The sequence below is a fragment of the Eschrichtius robustus genome, chromosome 17 (assembly GCF_028021215.1).
Source record: "Eschrichtius robustus isolate mEscRob2 chromosome 17, mEscRob2.pri, whole genome shotgun sequence".
In the NCBI taxonomy this organism is placed as follows: Eukaryota; Metazoa; Chordata; class Mammalia; order Artiodactyla; family Eschrichtiidae; genus Eschrichtius; species Eschrichtius robustus.
Window position 1 is genome coordinate 52,115,265 of NC_090840.1, and position 25,034 is coordinate 52,140,298.

The 25,034-nt window shown below is 35.4% G+C and overlaps 1 protein-coding gene across 1 annotated transcript in view; it reads right to left on the minus strand.

The window, feature by feature from the left end:
* Positions 1-517: 517 nt before the first annotated feature.
* RRM2B (ribonucleotide reductase regulatory TP53 inducible subunit M2B) overlaps positions 518-25,034 on the minus strand; it is a 32,895-nt gene continuing 8,378 nt past the window's right edge. The window contains exons 2-9 of the mRNA XM_068525586.1: positions 23,518-23,673; positions 19,948-20,064; positions 19,073-19,206; positions 18,396-18,490; positions 15,640-15,773; positions 6,349-6,453; positions 5,056-5,169; positions 518-1,219 (exon numbers count right to left, since the gene is read on the minus strand). Of these exons, the coding sequence (XP_068381687.1) occupies positions 1,067-1,219; positions 5,056-5,169; positions 6,349-6,453; positions 15,640-15,773; positions 18,396-18,490; positions 19,073-19,206; positions 19,948-20,064; positions 23,518-23,673 (1,008 nt within the window). The 3' untranslated portion in view covers positions 518-1,066. The remainder of the gene's footprint in view (positions 1,220-5,055; positions 5,170-6,348; positions 6,454-15,639; positions 15,774-18,395; positions 18,491-19,072; positions 19,207-19,947; positions 20,065-23,517; positions 23,674-25,034) is intronic.

Here is a 25,034-nt window from a genome sequence, read left to right on the forward strand (position 1 = left end):
ACAGATCTTTGTTAAGTAGGTTTGGAATATGCAGGGGGAAATCAGTTTATGTACTGCAGAATTTCTCAGTCTTTGATGTACTGACTGTACATTCTAAAGAGGAATGGAGTGTACAATATTTCCCAAACTCATTTGACCACAGAATCTCTCCCCTTCATCCCACAAAATATCTAGAGGGGCTAACAGCTTTTACAATACTCTTTGGGAAATGCTATTCTAGCTAATTCACCCTGGTTTTAAACATTCCAGGGCTACGTCTGGCTAAAATTACCCTTTTAATTTCTGAAGGAGAATCATTTTGCTTACAAGGTCAACTATCATGATAACCTCCTAGATTCCACTCCGTAAGTATCCTGCCCAAAGCAACTTAGAACTAAATTTCCTTAACTACACACTGAGAAATTCAAAGAAGTTATTCTCATGTTAATGAAAATTATAATCTTTTTAAGGAAATCTTTATGTTCTTCCTAAAACATTAAAAATACAAAGATCTAATTCTAGATCTTAGGACCTAGAATCACAATTACTTTGAGGAGATAGGAGTATTTTATCACATCACTGCAATTAATACTATTACTAACAACAATAATAATAGGAGGGGGAGATGGAAGGAGGAGGAGGCTGCAACAGCAGTATTGGCTAAGAACTTATTTTGCATCTTAATCCTCATACACACTTTATGAATTTAGGACCTACTATTACATTCATTTTAAAGATAAGTACACTGAGGTTTAGAGAGATTAACTGATTTACCAAGGGTCACACAAAGTAGGACAGAATCTCAAACTCTTATCTGACCCCTCACGCCATGCTCTTAACAAATATAATGCCATCTTTTATTTCAGTGATGAAACAAAAGCATTTAGAGGTCATACTCTGACTGTTAAACAGGAAGATTAAAGCATGTGTCTATAAATCCAACTTGATTGATATTTGGTTTTGGATTTCCTTTTGAGTAAACTCCTGTGCCCTAAAGAAGATATTTTAGGTGTTTGTTTTTTTTTTAAGCAGAGAAAAATAGACTGCTGTTTACCAATGATAAGTTTAGATATGTATGGGGAGGGTTTTAAAAATCTGCATCTAAGGTGAAGACATTATCTGTAGTTTCCGCCATAACTGCAAAACGCTGATACTCTGAAACTCGTTTCTCAAAGAAATTTGTTTTCCCCTCTAAAGAAATGTTTTCCATAAAATCAAAGGGATTTTCTGCTTGAAAAACCTGAAAAGAAAAGAAATATTGTTAGACATTCTGAAGAAGCCAAATTATATCCCACAAGAAGAACAATAGATAACTCAGGTCTCCCAACACCTGTCTAGTCGCCTAAAGATCACACTATTCCCTAGGGTCCTGGAAGCACTCAAGGCTGATGATACATTTTAAGATGACTAAGATCACCTATTAACCTCTTAAAGAAACTACACGAGCATCTCTGGTATTCTAAGAAGCAGAAAGGAAAAAAAGACAATTTTAAAATGGAAATGAAAGATTTAATGCCAAACTAAAATGACTAAAATGTCTTCACAGCTTGAGAAATCTAAAACACCATAGATATTATAGGCATTTTTCACAGGTATTACCATTAGATAGTCACATATAAATGATACTACAAAATATTAAATTACCAACAATGTACTGTGGACATAAATATGTTTCTTAGTTCATAAGAGAACATATAATCATCAAATTGATGTTAAGGGACCATGATTGGGGAAGACAGAATAAATGCTGTCCATAGTAACCCCAAACAAAAAGTGGCACATAAGTTGACAAAACTTTTTTACTGCTTCTGAATTCAAGAGGCAGGCTTGGAGATAATGCTTGATGGAAATGGAGACATTTCTATGATCCATGAAGAACAATAAAAGAGGATTTTTAAAAATTAGGAATATTCCAGCAGGAATTATGAATACCACAGATAAGAATATATTCAAATAACCCAATTAAAAATGGGCAAAGGATCTGAATGGACAAACATTCCTCTAAAAAAAGATATACAAAGGCCAATAAGCACATGAAAAGATGCTCAAAATCATTATCCATTAGGGAAATGCAAACCAAGGCTACAATGAGATACCATTTCACACCTACTAGGATGGCTGTAATAAAAAAGACAACTTATTGTGGTCATCATTTCATGATGTATGTAAGTCAAATCATTATGCTGTACACCTTGAACTTATACAGTGCTGTATGTCAATTATATCTCAATAAAACCGGAAGGAAAAAAAGATAATAAGTGTTAGTGAGGATGTGGAGAAACTGGAACCCTCATATACTGCTGGTGTTAATGTAAAATGATGCAGTGGCTTTGGAAAACAGTATGGTAGTTCCTCTAATGATTAAAAACAGTTACTATATGACCCAGCAATTTCACTTCTAGTTATATATCCAAGGTAAATGAAGACATATGTTCACACAAAAACTTATACATGAATGTTCATAGCAGCATTATTCATAATAGCCAAAAATGCAAACCACCCAAATCTCCATCGACCGATAAATGGATAAATAAAATTTGGTATAATCATATAATGGAATATTATTTGGCCATAATAAGGAATAAAGCACTGATACATGCTAACATGAATGAAACTTGAAAACATTATACTGGCTTTGTATATACCATATACCAGTATATGCTATGTATCATATATTGTATGATTCCATTTATATGAAATGGGATTTATACAACAGGCAGATCTAAAGAGACAAAAATTAGTAATGCCTAGTGCTATGGTGGGGATGGAGGAAAAAGGAAATGACTGATTGTTAATGGTTATAGAGTCTCTTTGTGGGGTGATAAAAATATTCTCAAATTGTTGTGATAGCTGCACAACTCTGCAAATATACTAAAACCATTGAATTGTACATTTATTAATAGGTGAACTGCATGTTCTGTGCTTTATATCTTAAAAAAGCTATATGCATTTTTTTTTCCAAAAAAAAGTTCATATGCTGGGTGTGGTTGAGTTGTGGAACTCTGTGAAATTGTCTGTCAGAAATAGTGTTAGAGGCAGTGAAAAGGTGAGTTATCACTCACAACAGGATACAGTGGAAAGAGCACAGAACAATAGTCATAGATTCACTGGATTTTAAAACTGGGTATCTTCCAAAAAATCTGATCCAAATCATTCATGGCATGGACAAAGTAACTAAGACCAACCTAAATTAAGTAGCTTGGTTTTGACACATAGAAGTACTCAAATATTTATTGACTAATCCAAAACTAAAAGAAAAGTTGAAAACAACATTAATGTGGCTCCTATTTAGAATTCTGTATAAATGACAACCATTTGCTAATTTAAATAATCTCTTATTTTACCAAAAACTATCATTATAAGAATAATTCTTTTTGTAGTTCCTTGAGTTCAAAGTTTAGTTCATGTATTTTAAATTGTCTTGCTTTCTTAATAGACATTCAAGGCTACAAATTTTCCTCTGAGGATCTGTTTGGCTGCATTCTACAAGTTGTGATATATAGTAATCTTAATGTCATTTAGTTTATATTTTCTATTAGTTTATATTTTCATTTTTACTCTCATTTTAAAGGATATAGTCTCAACTTCTAAGTAGATGGAACTTTTTGGTAATCTTTTATTGTTAATTTCTAATTTTATTGCATTAAATCTAAGAGGTCAGTATAATTTCTGCTTTTTGGAATTTATTGAGATATTTTGAAGGCCTGTGGAGAAATAATGTTTTATACTACATCCAGATTTTCTTCTTAGGAGGCATGTTTTATATATCTACAGTTAGCAAGTTCTCAAAGGAAAAACTAGACCCAGGGGTGTGTAGTTTTCCAATAAGCAGGAGAATGTGGATGTGTGGGTGTGAGGATATGGTGGTGGATTAAAGGATAGTGAGTTCACTTTAAGGTTTAAGTAAAAATTAACAAATTAACTTTCCTATAACAAACATATTGTATAACTGAGGAAAAAAAACAATTTCTTTTAATACATAGTTTATAAATTTCAGAGATCATATTAATGTAATTATAATCTTTATTTCTCTCATTAATGATCAGTAAAAAGAGAGGATCTTGCAACTAAACTATATAAATAGTGATATTTTACAGTTTATAATTACAAAAAATCTTTGCCCCATCTGACTTTTTCATCACAGTATTTTTGTAGTTACCAGAAAATAAATGTATTACCAAGAAAGGTAATGATTACCCCACCATCATGGATTTCATAATTCTTCTCATTAATTTAAACTTCCATTTCCATGCTGAGAAATCAAAACCTATAATTTCTAATTAACAGAGTATAGTACATAGTAAATTTCTGTGAATGTTCCATTTATGATGAATACAATGTGACCATTTAGTGTTCATTTACTATATGTCTGACACTATTTTAAGTGCTTTAAGTATACCAACTCAGCAACAATAATTTGTAGTAAGGATTATTATTATTATCTTCACTCTACAGATGAGGAAACTGAGACAGTGGTTAAGCAACTTGCCTAAGGTCACATTGCTAGAAAGTGGTGGAATCAGGATTCAAACCCAGGTAGTCTGGCTGCAGCCTCCACCTCTTAAGTCATGTGAAAAGCACACCTGAAAATTCAGGTACATTATCTCTGATAAACAAAATGACAGAAATAACTTAAAGACAACTGAGTTCAAAGAGTCAAATTATGACAGTTAATGTCTTCCTAATAATGATTTCCTATTTAAAAGCATTAACCCCCAAATTATAACATAGACACACGGGGATTTATCTGAGGGTAAACATATATTTGCATATTAAATCCAATTACTTAAAGATAGTCCTGTTAAATAGATACCTACAATTATGTATTACAATGTAATTTATTGAGCTTATTAGTTCTAAGATTTATCAGCATGTACTTCTGTTATGAATTTCATTTAAGTTTCATTTAAGGATTTTGTAAAATCAATTTGTTGATGCAAAACAAGGCTGTCGTGGACAATTAAAAAAAATAGACTAGTACGTTACAAAAGCTTTCAGTGAAATATAGTACGTATTTTAGAGGTCTTACCTGACTGTAACGTTTTAGCTAGCAGTAATACGTTTTAAACAACTTACCTTTGAGAATCCAAGTTCTGAAAGCAATCTGTCAGCTACAAATTCAATATACTGTTTCATCAAAACACAATTCATTCCGATGAGGCCAACTGGCAAGGCTTCTGTTAAAAACTCCTGAGATATAAAGAAAAACAGAATAAAGTAGAAAGAAAGAACAATAAATTGTATGTGTTTTCCAAATAAAAAGAGGGTTCTAATTTTATTAATCTGCTAAGTCACTGATCTTGTTCAAGGAAAGTACACTAGGATAAATTCTTTCAACATGGCAAACAATGCTCATTTGCTTAAAAATGTTTGGGGTGTTACTATTCACTTACTATTTCACATTCTCATATAGCCAAAGTAAATTGAAACTATTACACTACCGGTATTTTTTAAAGTAGCACTTGTAGGACCTGAATTTATATGCTTTCTCAATAGAAAAAAAGGAGATACTTTGTTCTGAAATACCCAGAAAAAGATTAACATGACTATGAAAGGGAACTGGGAAAGACAGAAAGTTCAATTAACAGAGAAAATGAGAAAGAAATAGAAATGGATCTGGGAATTGGGAGATAAACTGAACTCCAATTATATTGAAACACAGTGGTAAAGTTTTAACAAAGAAAAAATAAAACATATTAACCATTTGGATTTAGTTCTAAAAGTGATTCAAGATACCAAAATGCATTTTATGCCTTTTCTCTCTTCCCAATATGAAAACTATGGCTGTTAAAGTATGCACTATTAAAAAGAAGTTTAAAAACTTATTTTACTTTTCAACTAGTTCTTTAAAATGATAAAAGTACATTCTAAGTGAAGCATCCAGGTCTTTCTAGTTAGAGATCTTTACATGCCCTAAATCATACTTTACTATTCACTAATTCATTTATTTATTCATTCTGTGAACATCTGATGCATGCTTCAAGCTAGATACCCTGTTAGTTTAAGAATACAAAACAAGAAACCATCACTGCCCTCTAGCAGCTAAAAATCTAGAGAGCTAAGATAATTAAAATAGTTTGTTATGGCATGAAATTTGACAGATCAATGAGACAAAAAAATAGTCCTGAAACAAATTATAGTATACATAAAATCTTAATATATAATAAAGACTGACTTATAAACCAAATTATAAGTTGACATAATAACTGCAATACATCATCTATTGGTACTGCCAGGTTGACCATATAATATTGCTGATACCTATTTTGACCTACAAAATGGCAATTTCATATGTGTCAACCTAATGAAATAATGGTACAAACATCAAAGAAAGAGAGATGTGCTAATTATGTAAGCTTCCCTGCTTACCTGCTCAATTTCAACAGCATTAACAATGATCTCCCTAACCCTTTCTTCTGAAGGCTTATTTACTAAGTATTGAAACATCAGGCAAGCAAAGTCACAGTGAAGCCCCTAAAATAGAAGAAAAATATCACTGTCAAAGGATGTTTAATCAGCTATTTTCACACAGTGATGTATCAGGCATTATATAGTAGTTAGGTAGTTCGGAATGCAACACTGAACTTCTGGAAGACAGAAGAAGGATTAACAGGGCCAGGAACTTCTTTTCTTCAAATCTTATTAAAATGCCAATTATAATAACCTATAATGAAAAATTTTCAATGCCAGCAAATCTCAGTTCATTAACATGAAAGATTAATTAACAACAACAACAAATCTGCAACCAAAAGCATTTTGGAAAGGAAAACAAAGCAAGAAGAACCAAAATGCAAATTCGCTCATTTTTAGTGTTTTTTAAAAAATTAAGAAATGATTGAAAAACAATTAAGTATTTAAAGAACAGGTGAAACTCAGAGATTTCAAAAACACAAGTTATATTAAACAAGAATGGCTCAAGATGAAAATAAATTCAGTGTAATGAAAATGGAAACTGAAGAATTAAGGATACCATCTGAAGCTGTATAAAGCAGAAATGACATTGCAGATAACTCAACGACAAAAGAAAGCAAAATTGTGAAATACCTTGAGAACAGAATAGTTATGCAAATATATGAAATGATATAGAAATTAAATAATTGGAGAATAGAGCAAGGAGATTCAACCTACGATAATCGGGATTTCAAAACACAGAACAGATGGTATAAAGCTGAACACAACAGACGAAAATTTCAAAAAAAAAAAAGAGAGAAAGGACAGAGACATAGAAAGATGATGGAGTTCTAAACAAAATTAACAATTAGAGACTGACAACAAGGCAGAGTCAGTTAACATTTCTAAACTACAAAGAAAAAGAAATGAATCTGTAAGCCGACAAGGGAGGAGAAGGTGGAAGGAATACACACTTTAGAGGATTACAAATCAGAGCTGCTTAGCTTTTTCTAAATGAACCAACAAAAACCCAGACAATTGAAAGATAAGACTCAAATCAAGGGTTGTATTCCAAGGATTATGTACCTAGTTAAATTGTCATTCCCAGAAGAAACCATTAGAAAAAGACCTCTTTAAATAGCTAATCTTAGAAAATTTACTAGTGAAACATACCCCCTCCACTTGACTAAAGAGGATATTTCAAATTACCAAAGGCTGAATTTCAAATGAACTGCTGAAAGGTGACAACGTAGTGTTGATTAGAAACGATAGCTAGCTACCTACTACAAAGATGAGTAAGTCAAAGGCAGGCACTCGTAATTGTTAAATCAATAAGGGAATAAAATTAATTTTGAGGTTTAAAGCGACTCTAATCAAAATCCTAGTGGGGTTGTTTTTAAGTTAAAAAATTAATCTGGAAGGCTAAATGGGCAGAATCTTTTAAGAACACTTTTAAAATAAAAGTTATGAGATTTAGCCTACTAATTATCAAAACATAAAAAACTACAATAATTAAAATAGTTTATTATGGCATGATATTGACATATAGGTTAATGAAAAAGAAAAAGCCCTGAAACAGATTTTAGTATACTTGAAGTCTTAATATACAATAAAGAAGACATCACAAGTCAATGGAGAAGGAAGGATTACTTAAAGAGAATTGGAAAAACTTCCCAAGTGTGTGAAATAAAATTAAGTTACATTCTAACTTATCCTATGCTTTATTTATATTACAGTCCGTACTTGTACTAAACAAATTTCAATGGCGTTAAAGAGTTAAATGTTCAAAAGCCAAAAACAAAATATGTTTGACTATTTAACTCATCTCTGAAAGTAGATCCCACGAATTTCAGGGTTTTGTACATTAAAAGAACAAACAGGGGACACACAATTTTTGAGGGCAGGAGCCCACTGTGTCCCCCTTTGCCTGGCAAAGTAATAGAGCTATCCTTTTCTACTTCACCCAAAACTCTGTCCCCTGAGATTCGATTTGGCACCGGTATACAGAGAGGCCAAGCTTTCGGTAACAATTTTGGTGATCACCAAGGGACCACCTCGGGGACGGTCCGGGGGGGGGGGCGGGTGTCCCTAGAGGCCAGATCACCTGGGACCCTTGTCTGGAGGCCAAGCCCCCCGTCATACGCCGTCTGCCAGCCTGGCAGCTGGAACTCTGAGGTGGGAATAGACAGAGGAAGAGGGACCCCCCTAGCAACTGCTGAGGCCCTTTTTGCCTTGAGGACATTCCTCTCTTCCTCCTGCCTGGACCGCCCTGGACTTCCTATTCCTAGGAATTGTTTTGGCAAAGCAGAAAAGATAGCGTCTGATGTCGCGACACCTCTGCCAGAATCTGGGTAAGTCCCTGGAAGTGCACTCCCAGGCTCCTTCAATTTTGTCCCTCTGAAGAACTTTTGGTTCCATCTGGGGAACGTTTGGTTCCCATCTGGGGATTTTCTGTTTCAGAAATCCCATCTGTAAGGCGCTGCTTAGACTAAGGTCATGGGATAAGTAGGACTTGGAAGCAGCCACTCTGAGCTTTGTGCTGTCTGTTTTTTTCTGGCATAAGGCTTCCGTCTGCTGGCGAGGGTTCTGATTTGTTTTCAGTCTGCTCGTGAGTGTTCTATCAATCAAGTATAGGAAGTGCTCCTTCTCCTTCTTCTTTTTCTTCTCCTTCTTCTTTTCCTTCTCCTCCTTCTTCCTCCTCTCCTTCTTCTTTTTCTTTCTTTCTCCTTCTCCTTCTTCTTCTTCCTCTTCCTCTTTCCCTTCCCCTCCTTCTCCTTCTTTTCCTTCTCCTTCTTCCCCGCCTTCCCCTCCTCCTCCTCCTCCTTCTCCATTTGATAGCCCCCTGGGGAAAATCTTGGCAGACTCATTGACCTATAGTTCTAAACCTATAACTGGGAAAAAAATGAAATTCTATTGTAATTCTGTTTGGCCAACGTACATTCTTGAAAATGAGGAAAGATGGTCTTTGAATGGTAGCCTAAATTATTATACAATTCTCCAGCTAGAGCTGTTTTGTCACAGGAATAGAAAGACAGGAGAAATTCCATATGTTCAAGCATTCACGCAGTTACATAATAAAAATGAGCAGCTAGGTAACAAGCTGATGGTACAAAGAGAAAGGAAAGTCACTTTGCCTAGAGCTGGTTGTTTCTGAAGGGAAAGGAAAATAAGGGAGACTGAGAAAAGAGTTGTACATGTTTTGTTTGTGGGACCATGTTTGTTGTATGTATGTATGCATGTCAGTACTTACACTGACCGGTTGAGACGTCTTTGAATAACAGGGCTCACTAACAGGGCTCACGTGTGACAACACCAGGGAATCTGTCCTATGGTGTCTGGGTTTGCCTGTGGCAGAATGCTGGTTGGGATTTTCCCTTTTGGACTAGCCTTGTTATGGGTGATCAGAGCTCTGTTCCATCTTATAACACCCCACCCAGGGTATTTTTACAAAATTGGGAGATCTTCAGCTATTCCCCCATGAAAAGAAATTGTTATTTCTCTCCCCCTGTGCCTGGGCCCGCCAGAACACTTATTTTATCTAGACCATCTCTAGTTCCTGAGACTGAAGAAAAAGGCAGGGAAAGAAGGCCTTTTTAAACTCAAGCAAAAAAACTGAGATCTCTGGTTCAGTCTTTATGTAAAAGTTAACTTGTAAATGAGCTCTATCTAATTGACTTAAAAGTAAGCACTTACAAATTAAATCTAAATGTCTAGAAAATTGGCCAAGATAAAGTTTAGGACCACATGATCTGGGAAATATTCAGTACTGAATTAATATCTGCTATTGAAGGTGGCTTAAGCTTGTTGGTTTGATTAATATAGACATGTCTTTAGAGTCATCAATGTTAAGTAATGCAAGTGAGATAAGAGCTTTTGGGTAAACTCTTTAGGAATAATTCTCCATAAGAAAGCTCATGTTTTTAAAGTTGTGCATAATCAGGATTTTCAAAGATTGGATTAAATCTAGTTGGGTAAATGGATTTTGTTGGGAGTGGGCTAGGGCAAGACCAGATTCCTATTTGCCCTTGAAATCTTTTCACTTTGGTAAAATGAGTAAGTATTGTTTGGCAGTTTCTAAAGGTTCTTTTGACCTCCAGCTAACTTTGAGATTCTTCAGAGGGCCCCTGAGGCATCTCAGAAAGAAACAGTTAACTAGGATTATTTGGTATGTTAAACTAAATGTAATCAGTCTAGTTAAATGTAATCCTGGTTATTGTAACCAAGTTTCTTTACCAATTACATTGCAGTCAGATGCTTAACTGAGCCCTTTTAAGTCTTTCTGTTGCTGTACTCTGATGCTTTTGCAAAGGTGCTTCATCTTCAGGAAGACTTACGTGAAGGATCCCTTTTGACAAATACAAGTCTCTGATAAATTTCATATCATACAGCTGAGCTGGTTAATAAATTTAAAAATCTTGATGGAGAATCTGATGGCTTCATAAAAAGTTAGCAAAAGGATTAGTTACCGGGGCTTCCCTGGTGGCGCAGCGGTTGAGAGTCTGCCTGCCAGTGCAGGGGACACGGGTTCGGGCCCTGGTCTGGGAAGATCCCACATGCCGCGGAGCAGCTGGGCCCGTGAGCCACAATTGCTGAGCCTGCGCGTCTGGAGCCTGTGCCCCGCAACGGGAGGGGCCGCGATGGTGAGAGTCCCCCGCACCGCGATGAAGAGTGGCCCCCCGCTTGCCGCAACTACAGAAAGCCCTCGCAGAGAAACGAAGACCCAACACAGCCAAAAATAAATAAATAAACAAAGTAAACAATGCCTTAAAAAAAAAAAAAAAAAAACTCTGATTCTTTAAAAAAAAAAAAAAAGGATTAGTTACCAAGTGGGCTGGTAAATAATGTTTATGGTTTTCCCAGACATAGGGAAGCCCTTCCCCTCAAGCTACTTATGACTTAGAACAATTGGGTAAATTACACCTCTGTAGGAAAAATTGAAATATTCTTTTATCTCTGCCTGGTCCCTCCAGAAATTGGAGACTCTTGGGTTATGAAAATGAGGGTATTTTAGAGAAAAGAATTATGTTTCAATAGATACGAAATTCTAGTTCCATTAATTGAAGTTTGAATTTATGAAAGTTATTGTGTTAGCCACACTTTTGCCCTGATGTTTAGGAGGAAAGGGAAACTACCTAGTGAAGGTATCAGAGTGTAATTACTCATCATGTACCACTGCTTGTGTTAGGTCTATTGCTGAAAGCACATGTACAATGCTTGTGTGACAATTGGGTATAAATGATAAAATGTATAGCCTATAAAGCATATCCTCATTAACATACCTCTGTGCTTGTTCACTATACCTGATCAGTTTTCCCCCAATGTGGATTGACTAGGCAAATACAAAGGAGGCCTAGCACCAAGGGACATGATCTACACCTGGGGCAAACAGCTGAATCACCCTGGCACCAAGGGACAGATATTTTGATCATCAATGTCTTCTACTGAAAGACTTGCAATCAAAAGGGGAAATGAAAGAAAAAAATCTGCACATATTGAGGTATGAGGAAGTCACTCTGGCCTATACATGGTTTAACTTTAAAAAGCGGTTAAAAAGTGGCCTGTTTTGTGGCCTTTCAGACATGCATTGTACATCTGCTTTAACACTGACATGGGGAATGCATTTGAGAGTCAAAATGGAGTAATTATGATAAAACCACATGACCATTGTGGATGTGATTTCAGACACATTCATTCCTATATTGTCGCAAACTTGGAATTTTCTGAGCTATGTCAAACTCAAGGATGCCACAAGGATTTAAAAATTCCCCCACCCTCTTCAATGAGATTTTGGCTAAAAATTTAAGAGGATTACACCTGGATCAAGGTTGAGTAGAGGCCTTTCCAGCCAGAAGGGAAAAAGTAGCAACAGTAAAAAAGAGAAACATCTCTAACACAGGAAGAAAAAAATTAAACAGTATGTACAACAGATTGGTCAATTGTTAACTGTATGCATGGATGAGTTTATGTTCCATAGGTCTCCCCCTCACCTGGAAGCTCTCTTGCATCCCCTCAGAGCAGGAGACCAGGTGCTGCTGAAAGTATGGAAAGAGCAAGGACCTAAGCAGCAGCTTAAAGAGAAACAGAAGGGATCCTAGGAAGGGATCCTATGACATTCTTCTTACTACTCACGTCTCTCTAAAACTGGATGGAGTAAAACCATGGGTACATCACACCAGAGTAAGAAGATTACCAGAGACTGACCAGCCAAGCCTGCCTACAGCCAGCGAGCTGACTCCCGAGAAGCGGACATCTCACCCTTTGGGAAACTTAAGTATTTGTTCTGACAAGCGGAATGAAAATTCTGTTTTCTTAGCCTTTCTCATACCTCCTACCTATTGATTCATATGCTGATTCTTTTTGATAGTTCTAACTGCTAGATATGTGGTCAACTTCCTATTTCCAGGTCTTCAGGATTGCTTTGATGGGTTTTCCCCATACAAGGAATGGTTTGGAAACAATTGGCTACAACAAGTCTCTCCTAAGTACCAGTTCCAAACTGGCCTTCAGACCTATTCTCCTGAATTCCTAAGGGAATGAGATCCGTTCTGTCTACTAAAGTTCCAGTTGTCACTCTTACCTCTAACAGGACCAAGGAATTGAGATCTTAATCATGTAAGACTTGGATCCAGGACATGGAACTCAAATATTTTTAATTCGGTATCTATTCCCCCCAAATTAGGCAGGACTATGCCCCATCTGAGCAGGAAGTAGTCAGAACAGTCATTGCCCACTTCCCTGAAAGATTTGGGGAAAGATAAAAACCGAAGTGAGGATTATAACCAAGTCTCCCTAAAACAGGGTTCCTCCGTTTATGATTAACATCTCTATCCAAAATGATTGTTCCCTTTCTTGTCCAATATCTGTCCTCAAGATTGAGGAGTATCAAAGAAGAGGGTGGAGTGAAACTGAGTGAGGCCCTGTGGGGCTCCCGGGCTTGGAGGCCCTTTTGTCCCCCATTTATTGTAGGCAAGACTCCAGCCTCCATGACCTTCCCTGAGTTCCAAAGGGCAGATTCGAACAGAGAAACGTAGTTTTTTTTGAGGTCAGGAGCCCACTGTGTCCCCCTTTGCCTAGCAAAGAAATAAAGCTATCCTTTTCTACTTCACCCAAAAAAAAAAAAAAAAGAACAAACAAAATTAAAAAGCAAAGGACAAACTGGGACAATATTTGCAGTAAATATAACAAAATTCATATTTTATAGTATATTCATGTGATAAATATAATAAACTCAATAAACAAATACTTATTGAAAGAGCCCAATCAGTTACTGTGCATTGGGAATATATACCAATGGGAATAAAAGCAAAAGACCAGAACAGGTAACTACAGAAAAAAAGACAAATGACTAGTATCACTATGAAAACAATGATCAATCTAAGCAGTAATCAAATAAATGCAACTAAAACTAATAATGAGATACTAACTACTCCTATCAAATTTATCCAATATTTAACAAGTAAATCTGGTAAGGGTATAGTAAGAAAAGACATGTTCATACATTGTTAGGTGGGGCTACAAATTGTTATCAGATTTCTGGAAAGAAATCTGCAAGTAAGTATGATGGCCTTTAAAATGTTCATACCTTATACTCTAGTAGTTTTATTTGTAGGAAATCTAGCTTAGGAAAATAGTATGAAATTGAGACAAAGCTTATATACAAAGATAGTCATTTTGCATTATAGCAAAACAAATAAACAAAAAACCAGGAAACAACTTAAATGTCTAATTATAGTCAAATAAATGATACATGTACTCATTAGGATATGTAATATATATCTAACAAAACTGTTTCCAAAAAATGCTTAATGTCATAGAATAATGTTCATAATATTCTGCTTAGTGAAAAAGAGATGATCTTAGCTCAAAAAAATATGAAAAAAGCAGAATATCTCAAATTATAAAAATATGTTTGTATATATTTACATAGGTTTAAATGTAGGAAATTGTCCAGAAGGAAATACCAAATATGAAAGGTGGCTATCTCTGTGTGTTGAGACTGAATGATTTTATTCTCTTAATTCTCTATAATAATCATATATGACATTAATAATAAAAATTATTAGAAATTTAAAGACACAAAACAACACAAAGTAATTATACAAAGCATTTTTTTTCTTTTGGCCACGCCACGCGGTTTGCAGGATCTTAGTTCCCCAACCAGGGATTGAACCTGCTCCCCCTTAGCAGTGAAAGCATGGAGTCCTAACCACTGGACCATGAGGGAATTCCCAAAAAGTACTTTCATACATGTTGTTTCATTGCATTTTAACAGAAGCCTGTTAAGGTGTATAGCTGAAGAAACTGAGGCTCAGAGAAGTTAAGTAACTTGACAAGGTCACTTTAGAAATAAGCTGAGGAGCCAGGATTAGTCAATCAATGTGACCCGAACGGCTATAATGGTCTAACACTGAGAACACAAAGATAAATGACAAGGTTTCTGCACTCAAGGAACTTGAGTCCAGTAGAGGAGAGAGACAAGAAGTGCAATACATGTTACAGACTCTAAGGTAGGGACAAGTTCAGGTTTCAAAGGAATAGAGCAAAGAGTGGTCAGTTTTACCTCATTGGGGTAGGAAAGTTTTAAGTGGCAACTTGTGAGAAGGTAATCAACAGATGAAAAAAAAAAATGGTAGAAAAGATGGAAAGAGTGTTGCAGACAGAGGGAGACAAGATTTAGTTACTGATTGGATATAGCTGAAAAAAAAAAAAAAGAAGCACTCTAAAATGACTCCCAGATTTCAAATTCGTATGACTGGGTAGAAGGTAGAGGCACTCAATGAGACAGAGAAAACAGGAAGGAGAACACATTTCAGGAGAAAGATGATGAGCTTGATTTCTGAAATACTAGGTTTGAAATATCTATGGAGCCTTCCAGGAGAAAACGTCTAACATGCACTTGAATTTATGGGTTTGGAGCTCAGGAAAGAATAACCAGGCTGAAGATAAAGTTTTAGTTGTTATGAGCATCTAGGTGGCAGCTGATTCCATGGGAATAAATAAGATCAGCCAGGAGGTCATGTATAGGGAAGGAGAGCGACCAAAGTGGGAACCCAGGAGTACATTGGTACATAAGGATGGGCAGAGATTGAGGAGGAACAGTAAGAGAGGTAGGAAGAAAACACAGAGTCTTAAAATCCAAGGAAGAAATGACTTCCTGTTTTATTAATTAACAGGATATTTGTGTCACCATAAGCATTTTCAGCAGAAAGAAAAATAAATGAACAGCAGCTATGATTACAAATATAACTAGAAGAATACTTCATTCCTTACTTCATCTCTGCTGATGAGTTCATTGGAAAAAGTAAGTCCAGGCATAAGTCCTCTTTTCTTTAGCCAGAATATAGCAGCAAAAGATCCCGAGAAGAAAATTCCTTCTACAGCAGCAAAGGCCACCACCCTTTCCCCTGGGAGACGAAAAATAGTTTCACTTTCTGAAATATCATACACTGCAGACAATTTCAAGCTTATATATATGTATAATATATACTTTTACATATATTTTTTAATAACAATATCACAACTGTTTTGCCAAGAAACACAATCAACAAGTTAGTGCCACAGCCAAGTCTTCAGAGGAGGAAGTTTGCCACCTCTACCTACTAGAGCAGAAAGGTATGTCAGCTTCAGGTCTTATGTCCAACACTGGACTCCTGCAGGTCTTGGAAAGTGGACAAAGGAGAGCCTTCCACACGCAAAAAAAGAGGTGATATATCTGTGCACCACACGTGCCTGTGAGTGCAGGTACGTGTTTGTGAATGCAATATGTACATACATGTATGTTTGTACACTATGCTCTGTTGACCCTTTTGAAAACAAAAATAGCTCTTTAGACTAGTGAGTTATTTATTTTAGGATGGAGATTTATCATTAATTTAACATAGATTACTATATTTTCATCTTGCTATTAATAATAGGTATAATTGATTCATTTTTAATTGACATAAATGTGATGTCATGTGAATGTCCATCTATAAGGGAACTAGACTATAATTTTATACAAACTGTGAATAAGAGGAACATTGTCATTTTAACTATTCTATGCATTCACATGAATGCTACAGAATGAAAATCATAACAGAAATAATTATAGAAGGCTATTCTTTTTGGAGAGGATTAAAAGATTATGAGGGGTAAATTTTACAAATTTTCAAGAATAGATGTGAGCTACAAATGTTCCAGAACACTTCTTCTAAAAGCTATAATGAATTGTAAAGGCCTCATGATTTTAGAGATAGGAAAGTAGGATGTATTTTTAAGATACAGCTAACCTCTATGATGAAATGCAATAAGATTGTGTAACTCATACTTTTTTTGATGTTTGAAATGTAATTTCATTACGTATATTAAGATTGAATCTATATATTTCATGTTTTAAAGTTCTTTAAGATATTTTAAAAAACTAAGCAGTATATCTCACTTTTTAAAAAACTAAGCAGATTGTCGCAGGATGACTGCCACCCTCCTCTATTTTCTCTATTTCTAGGTTACTTCTTTGGTAGTGTCATGAAAGACATGCTTTCTGTGAGCCTGTCCATCATTTTCTATCCACACTAATCTTTTCAGTGCATATTGAACACCCTGATGTTTCCCTTTGTTTTTCTCTAAAGCCAATGTTTCTCAAAATGTGCTTCTCAATCCACTTGTGAGAAAATCAGCTGGGTATAAAATGCAGATCACTCTCTGGTGAGGACCAGGAATCGGCAGGATTTTTCCACAAACTCTCCAGATGACTTTATGCACACTGAGAACCACTGCTTTTCTCTTTCTTGAAATGAACTGAAAGCAATGCAGACATATATGTTTCACTGGTTCTCAACGTGTGGTCCAGGGATCCCTGGAGATCCACAGACCCAGGAGGTCTGTGAAGTCAAAATTATTTTCATAGTAATAATAAGGCACTATTTATCTTTTTTACCATCATTCTCTTATGAATATACAGTGGTGTTTTCCAGAGGCTACACAACATATTCACAACAACCTGAAAAACCTGATAAAGTACTTCTCCCTTTTCTAACTACATACCTGAAGGAGGTTGGATTTTTTTTAAAATACTTCAACCAAAAAAACATTCTGCAACAAATTGAATGCAGAAGCAGATATAATCCAGCTATCCTCCTATTAAGTTAGACATTAAAGAGATTTGCAAAAATAAAAAACTAGGCCATTCTCATTCCAGTGAGAATGGAATGGCCAAAACTAGGCCATTCCAATTTTGGGGGAAAATACAGTGTTTCTTTTCATAAATATACATTATTTATTTCAAAATGCAATGGGTTATTACTGTTAATTTAATATGCATTAATAAGTAAATATTTTGAAAGTTTCTTGGCTTTAATTTCTAATATGAAAATATCAATAGATACAACCAGCCCTCAATAATTTTTAGGAGTGCAAAGGAGTACTTAGACCAAAAATTTTGAGACCTCTTTCCCCACATCATGAATAAAACCAGAAAGTAAAGACAACCAATTGTGAAATAAATAAGAATAAGAAGGGCACTTAGAGCTATTTAAATTAAATATCTGAATATTTTAATTAAATGTAATAAATATTTATTAACCAACTACTATATTATAAGAGACAATGTTAATCGCTTCCTTAAAAAAATGTTATTGGATCTCAACTCACCCAAAAGGGTGTCTGCATTTAACTTATCTGTGAAAAAGAAGCCTGTTATGGCAAGCTGTTTCTTGCCTTAGTTGAGTGCACTAATTTAGATATTTGTTCCCTGAAAAATGTTAAGACTTTGACTTGCTTTATTTTAGGGAAAATAAACATTACTGAAAGCATACAGTCTTGCTCTAATATTCTTGTCAGAGTCTATGTGACTGATTCTTATTTACCTGTAATTATGCACTGACATTTAACCTTTCAACTTTCAATTTAATAAACAGAATAGATAACAGATTTAGATTACTTTTTCACCAGTTTCTAATTAATTCTTAGGAATAGTGATACTACACCACGTAAAATAGCATTGTATAACCCAAGGCAAATTTGATCATATATAAATTAAAGCTACATACCAAAAGTAGATTTTCTATCTGCTATCCAGCGCAAGGCCCAATCTGCTTTTTTCTTAACATATGGCATTGTTTCAATTGCATTAAATAAAAATTCCCTGTAAAAACAAAAGAATTAATGGCAAAGTTATTCACTTGGTTTTTTGGGGTTTTTTTTTGTTTGTTTTTATCTTTGGCTGTGCCACACGGCTTGCAGGATCTTAGTTCCCCAACCAAGGATTGAACCCGGGCCCTCGGCAGTGAAAGTGCCGAGTCCTAACCACTGGACCACCAGGGAATCTCTAAAATTCACTTGTTTTTAATCAGACTACATTTGATTCTATGCAATTCTATGGTATGCAACAGACCTGTAGTTCTTCCGTATTTTTGCGTGTCCATAAAATATAGACGTGAAAGTAAAACTCAAATTAGTGCTTTGGATCTGGTCTTATACAAAATTGACTAAATTAGAATATTTAATTTCTAAACAGAATGTGCGAACAGTTTTTTAAGATGCAATATCCAAAGATTTACTGGTCCTATACAAGTTATTTTTAATCTAACACATTATTAAGCAATAGAAAATATGGTACTCCTAAACTTCCATATTTGAATAATCTTTCCCTAATATTTAGTTCCCTAATATTAACATAATCAAGCAATAGGATAAACCTTTGTAAATAAAATCCCAGCAGTAATACCTTTTCTTAGGATCTCTGATGTAAGTGTCTATTAGCAAACTGTACATCTCTGAGTGAACATTTTCGATGAGAATTTGAAAGCCATAGAAACAGCGAGCCTCTGGAACCTGCACCTCCTGACTAAAGCGCTCCACCTAAGAAGATAAGGGAAACAAATATATCCAATTCTATGGGCTCTCATTAAACACTGCAAATCAGAATCTGGACATCAGAATGATCACTTAAAAATCACCTGTCATGCCACAGACAGGTCAGAAAGACCTTATGAATTATTTTAAGCAGTATTGCTTAATCCATCAACCCTCCACAATTAGTTGCATACTATATTCTTAAGCAATTAAATAAACTGACCTATTAGGTGGAGATACTGCCTATAAAGCCAAATAAATTTTAGAACATCTACCAAAAATAATTATTTTGCTTTGTAGAATTGACCTTAAGTAGATCTACTGAAGCCCCTACAAGCTTATAATGAAAGTTTGCATCTTCCCATTCTTTTTAATAAGAAAGCATGCCTTCTAACCAACCATAATAGAAGTTTAAAATGGGAAGCCAGACCCAGTGCTCTATTGCAGAGCTCTGGAAAGATTATTAAGGTGCAGGTTCTCTATCAGGATTACTATCTAAGGGTAAAATCAAACTCATGCTTATGCCTTGTAAGTAGTTTTGATTGGTACAATATGCTTGATTTCACGATATTTTGGGGGGTCAAATAACAGAAATGTATCCTTGCCTCTGACACTTCATCAGAAAAAATTTTTCAAGAGTTAAGTTCATTTCTTAGACATCATTTTTCAGGCTCAGTCTGATTATCTTACCACCATTACTACCATTTAACTGCTGAATGAGAACAAAAGTGGAAACAAAAATCTTACCAAATTTTCATTCACAATTCCGTCACTGGCTGCAAAAAAGGCTAAGATGTGAGAGATAAAATACTTCTCTTCTGATTTAAGCTTGTTCCAGTGAGGGAGATCCTTTGATAAATCAACCTGAAATAAAAAGATTTTCAAAAGTTTTAACTTAAATTCTTCTCAAAGTATGGAAAACTGACTTCCATTTCAAAGTTAAGGTGGGACATCTCATTAGCAGTAAAATGTGAAAAAGAAAAAAATGTTATCATTCTTGCTATAGACTGAGTATTTGTGTCCCTGCAAAGTCCATATTGAAACCTAATCCTCAATGTGATGATATTTGGAGGTGGAGCCTTTAGGAAGTGATTAGGTCACCCTCATGAATGGCATTAGTGCCCTTATAAAGAGACCTCAGAGAGCTCCTTTGCCCCTTCTGCCATGTGAGGACATAGCAAGAAGACAGCTGTCTATGAAACAGGAAGCAAGCCTTCACCAGATATCAAATCTGCAGGCACCTTGATCTTAGAATCACCAGCCTCCAAAACTGTGAGAAATAAATTTCTGTTGTTTGCAAGCTACCTACTCTATATTATTATGGCAGCTCAAACTAAGACAATTACAAAGGAAAAGAACAAAATTAAAACATTATGAAGACATCTATCTTCTAGCTAATTGAGAAGCTGGCCAGGATGTCCTTTTAAAATATTAAAATTAACCTATTCTCACCACAAAAAAGGAATGGTAACTATGTGATGGGACACAGGTGTTAGCTTATACTATGGTGGTAATCATTTTACCATACATAAGTGTATCAAAGCAATACGTTGTACACTTTATACCTACACAATGTTATATGTCAACTATATCAATAAAGCTGGGGGAAAGCCAAAATCTGGAAGCAATTAAGGAAGGGGCAAAATGGGAAGAGAGAGTAGAAACAGTCAAGAAGGAACTGAGGTGAATAAACTAATGCCTTTCAGCAGCCATTTCTTTAGCATTTTATACATATTTACCATTGTGTTAGACAGATAACTAGGCACTTGTTAAGCAATTGTAGCTGCTACCTTACTGCTGACTAATCTACTTTTATACCCAGAAGTAATGTCGGGCACGTAACAATCTGGGTTTTAAAACAGTTTATAGATATGGCTTCCTCTGGAAATAGAAATATTTTGGAAAATGTTTATTAGAACTAGTCCTTGGAATTAATAGAAATGTACTCTAGAGTTTGGTGAAATTTACAATTTTAAAATAGTCTTTAAATGTACCTTGTAGATATCATTTTGTCTCAGGAAGATCTCTTAAGTATGTTTCATAATAACCTCATAAACATTTGAAATATGTAATTGTCTTTTGTCCTTCTTTTATTTATTCTAACAAAGCCCTAATCTCTTTCACCATTCCAAAAAATGACTAAAGTTTCATCCTTTCAATCATTTGTGTGTTCTTTTCCAAAGTCCTTTTTCTCATTACTTTATTTTTAAAATGTTTACTGAGCACCAACTACATGCCAGACACTGTGCTAAATGTTGGGGATACAAAGGAGCAGAGAGGAAATATTTGTATACATCTTTTAAAATATGTAAGCTAAAAATCAGGTCCTATTCTATTAAGAGTTCACTCGGGTTTAACTGACATCTTCCTGGTTTTTGTGTATTATACTCCTGATACTAAATTTTAATATTACAATATGCTCTCTAATATTAAACTTATCTACATTAGTCATTTTCCATTCCTAAAAGGTAAAACTTTTCACCCAGCTTTATCTCATTTGAATAAATTCTCAGTTTTACAATCTAAAGATTGATTACAAACTACTGGTTAACAGAACGGCCTGGGTAGCTTTGAAAAAAAACCCAAACACCAGAACTTTATCTTCTGAATCAAGGCTTCGATGATCAGGCATATTTAGGAATAAAGCTAAATCACTGATAAAACAATGAAATCTAGAGTTGATTAAACTGTAACTTACATAATTTGTTTAAATGAATAATATGTGGAACTAAAAATGTGTTTGACTTCCCAATTAATTATGTATTTGAATCTTCCTATAAGCTGTCTATAAAATATGTACCAACTTTATATTTTAATTTTTAAAAATTAGTGTTTTTTAAGTCATATTACTACACATATTACATTTCCTAAAAGATGTAAGAAATTTTTTGATGAATTTAAAAAATCCAGGTATCACAAGTACTTTTTTAACATGGTGAATGAAAAAGCCACCTATGTACTCCGTTTGTTCTCTTAACCACATCTCACACAAAACTTTCTAAAAACCACAGTCAGAGACAGTCAGGTGTGCCTAGCACTATGGCCCAATTTGAAAATGCTGAGTTTGGCTTTGGGTTGGTTTTTTGCTCTACATGCTAACTACAATATAACAAAGATGTTAATAACGTTAACAAATATAAAATAACAAAGATGGGTAGGTGGGTAAAATCAGTGTAACAGAAGCTTTAAAAATTGGTGGCTTCTGATTTCTAGTATAAATCTCCCCTATTCTGTGTAAAATAATAGCTTACATTTATTTGGTGCTTGCTAAATGCCAAGTAACATTCTACACATCTAATTAATCCTAACAACCAGAACTAGGTAATATTAGCCCAATTTACTGATGAGGATACACAGAGAGGTTTCACAGAGCAACTTTGCCAGTGGCACTGCTAGTACGTGGTAGAGCCAGGATTTGTACCTAGGCGGCCTGGTTCCAGAGTCTGCATTCTCAACAGCATATGTAAAGAGTCAATTTCTCAAAAAATAGGTAAATAAACAGACAGATAGATCCAAATGTATCTAAACAAATAGATATATCTATCTGTATAGATAAATATGCACACACAGAGAACAGAGTGCTATACAGGGATCATCCATCATATTCAAAAATGAAGACAATGATTATTTGCAGACTATGGAGCAACCGCTTGCATGACCAACTGCCCTTACCAAACCAGCGAGGATCTTCTGATTCGCTGTGTTCAACTCATTTCCTAGGCGGAAATTGCCACACTACAAGAAAACATTCCACAGCTGTCCTGTCTGTTGGCACAGCTGTGCCAGGTTTGATGTGGCTGAGGGCAGGGCCAGACTGAGAGGAGCACTGTGAATTCAGGCCAGCACCTCAGAAGCGGGTGCCCTGCCCAGGCAAACTCCCCATGCGACAGCTCCTTCTGCACCATCAGATTAAGCCTCTCATCTGAAAGGAGGGTCTCTAAGGCTTTCACTATTTCATGCTTTAGCTATGGCTGCAATTTTATTTATTCCACTAACCATAGTAAAGACTAGTCTTATTCGGTCACAGCAAACCAAAACTGTTTAAAAATGGAAAATGTTCTGAAATATATTGGAGGTAAAAATCTGGCAGACTGAGATGGCATTGTTGCAGCAGAAAACACGTTTATAGACAGTAATCTAAACACAAAACATTGGAGAATCCTGTATTTAGTCTCAGGAATTTCAAACATTATCTTATACTACTGATCTTATTCAATGTACCTTATAATGTAAGTTAAACATTTTTAATGTCCTGCAACAGAAAATGTGAACACTGCACTAGAGAACATGTTTGCTGATGACAGTGCTGCTACTTACCTCTTCTGCTGTCCAGAAGGATGCCTGTGCCTGTTTATACATTTTCCAAATGTCAGGGTACTGGATTGGAAAGATGACAAATCGGCGAGAACTCCTTCTTAGGAGTGGCTCTTCATTTGACTTTGCTTCATTTTCGTTGGTATCTGAAGATAACCTCTTTGAAAAATAAAGTACAAGCACCCATTTTATGGAGAGATTTCCTCTTTATTCACATCTAAACACACATCTGGGGAAGTTCGGGAGACCGCATCGTTTTGGGAGCCAGTCTCCCCAGCTTGAATCCTTACTGTTATCTGGTAGCTGGTTAATGGTGTTTGCTTAGTTGTGTGGCTATAGGAAGTTCCTTAACTTCTCTGAGCCTTGGTTTCCTCATCAGTAAAATAATACCTACCTTAGAGGTTAATTGTGATGATTAAAAGTGCTTTAAACAGAGCCTGGTGCATAGTAATCTCTCAAAATATTGTCATTATTGTTACTTTGAGGATAAGTATAAAATTAGACCCATAAACGTCACGGTGGGCAAATTTCTAAAGTTGTGGACAAAATGCCCCTTCAGTGCCTCTCGCAGAGACAGAATGCTGGCGCGAATAGGCTACTGTTATGAGCTACTTTTTAAATTTTAATGTTTTCTTTTCTAATATTAACTGAAATTATAATACTTATCTGAAAACTCCTTACCAAAAACTTAGCAGCCTTTGTTTGTCTGACCCTTCCCACGTACCAATTGGTTTTTGCTATTTACACGTTAACATTCCTTTACTGCATATGGTCTCACTGGGGCTGTCTCAGAGCTCTATGGGATAAAGTAAGAAACACATACCTAAATACATACTGCTTGGAAAGAGGATGGCACTCTAAAAGGGGACAGTGCCATATATATGTGTGTGTGTGTATATATATATATATATATATATTTTTTTTTTTTTTTTAATAATCAGCGAGAGAACAGAGACCAGTTTTTATATATTGTGGTGTTCCCAGAGTACTGTGCCAAGTGTAACATCAATAAACATTAGCTAAGTAAGTGAATGGGCTGTTAATTTCTCTTTACCTTGTGCTCAGATTACCGCATACCTTTAGATTTTTAAAAATTTAACATAAGACCACAATACATTAGTGAAATAACCTAATAACCACTCAAGGCAAGCCTCCTCTGAGTGCCCTCACATCTCCTCCTCCCCCCACTACACCAAAGGCCTGGATTAGGTGCCTAACATAGCACATAGCTCACTGCAATTTAATTCCCTGTTAATTCTCTACAGTCTCTTCTAGACCATGTTTCTTAACAGCAAAAACCAACTTTACACTTGTGGAATCCCTAGAGCCTAGCATAGTACCTGGCACTTACTCAATATTCATTCCACAAATATTTAAGCAAATTTTTAGAACAGAAGTGGTCAAGTTTTTTGTTTGTTTGTGTTGCCATTGAGGGCTCTGCCATCTCAAAAGAGCCGTAAGATCCTGACACTGCAATTCCAGGCTCTAGAACAGGAGATACACATTAGAGCATGTCCTCT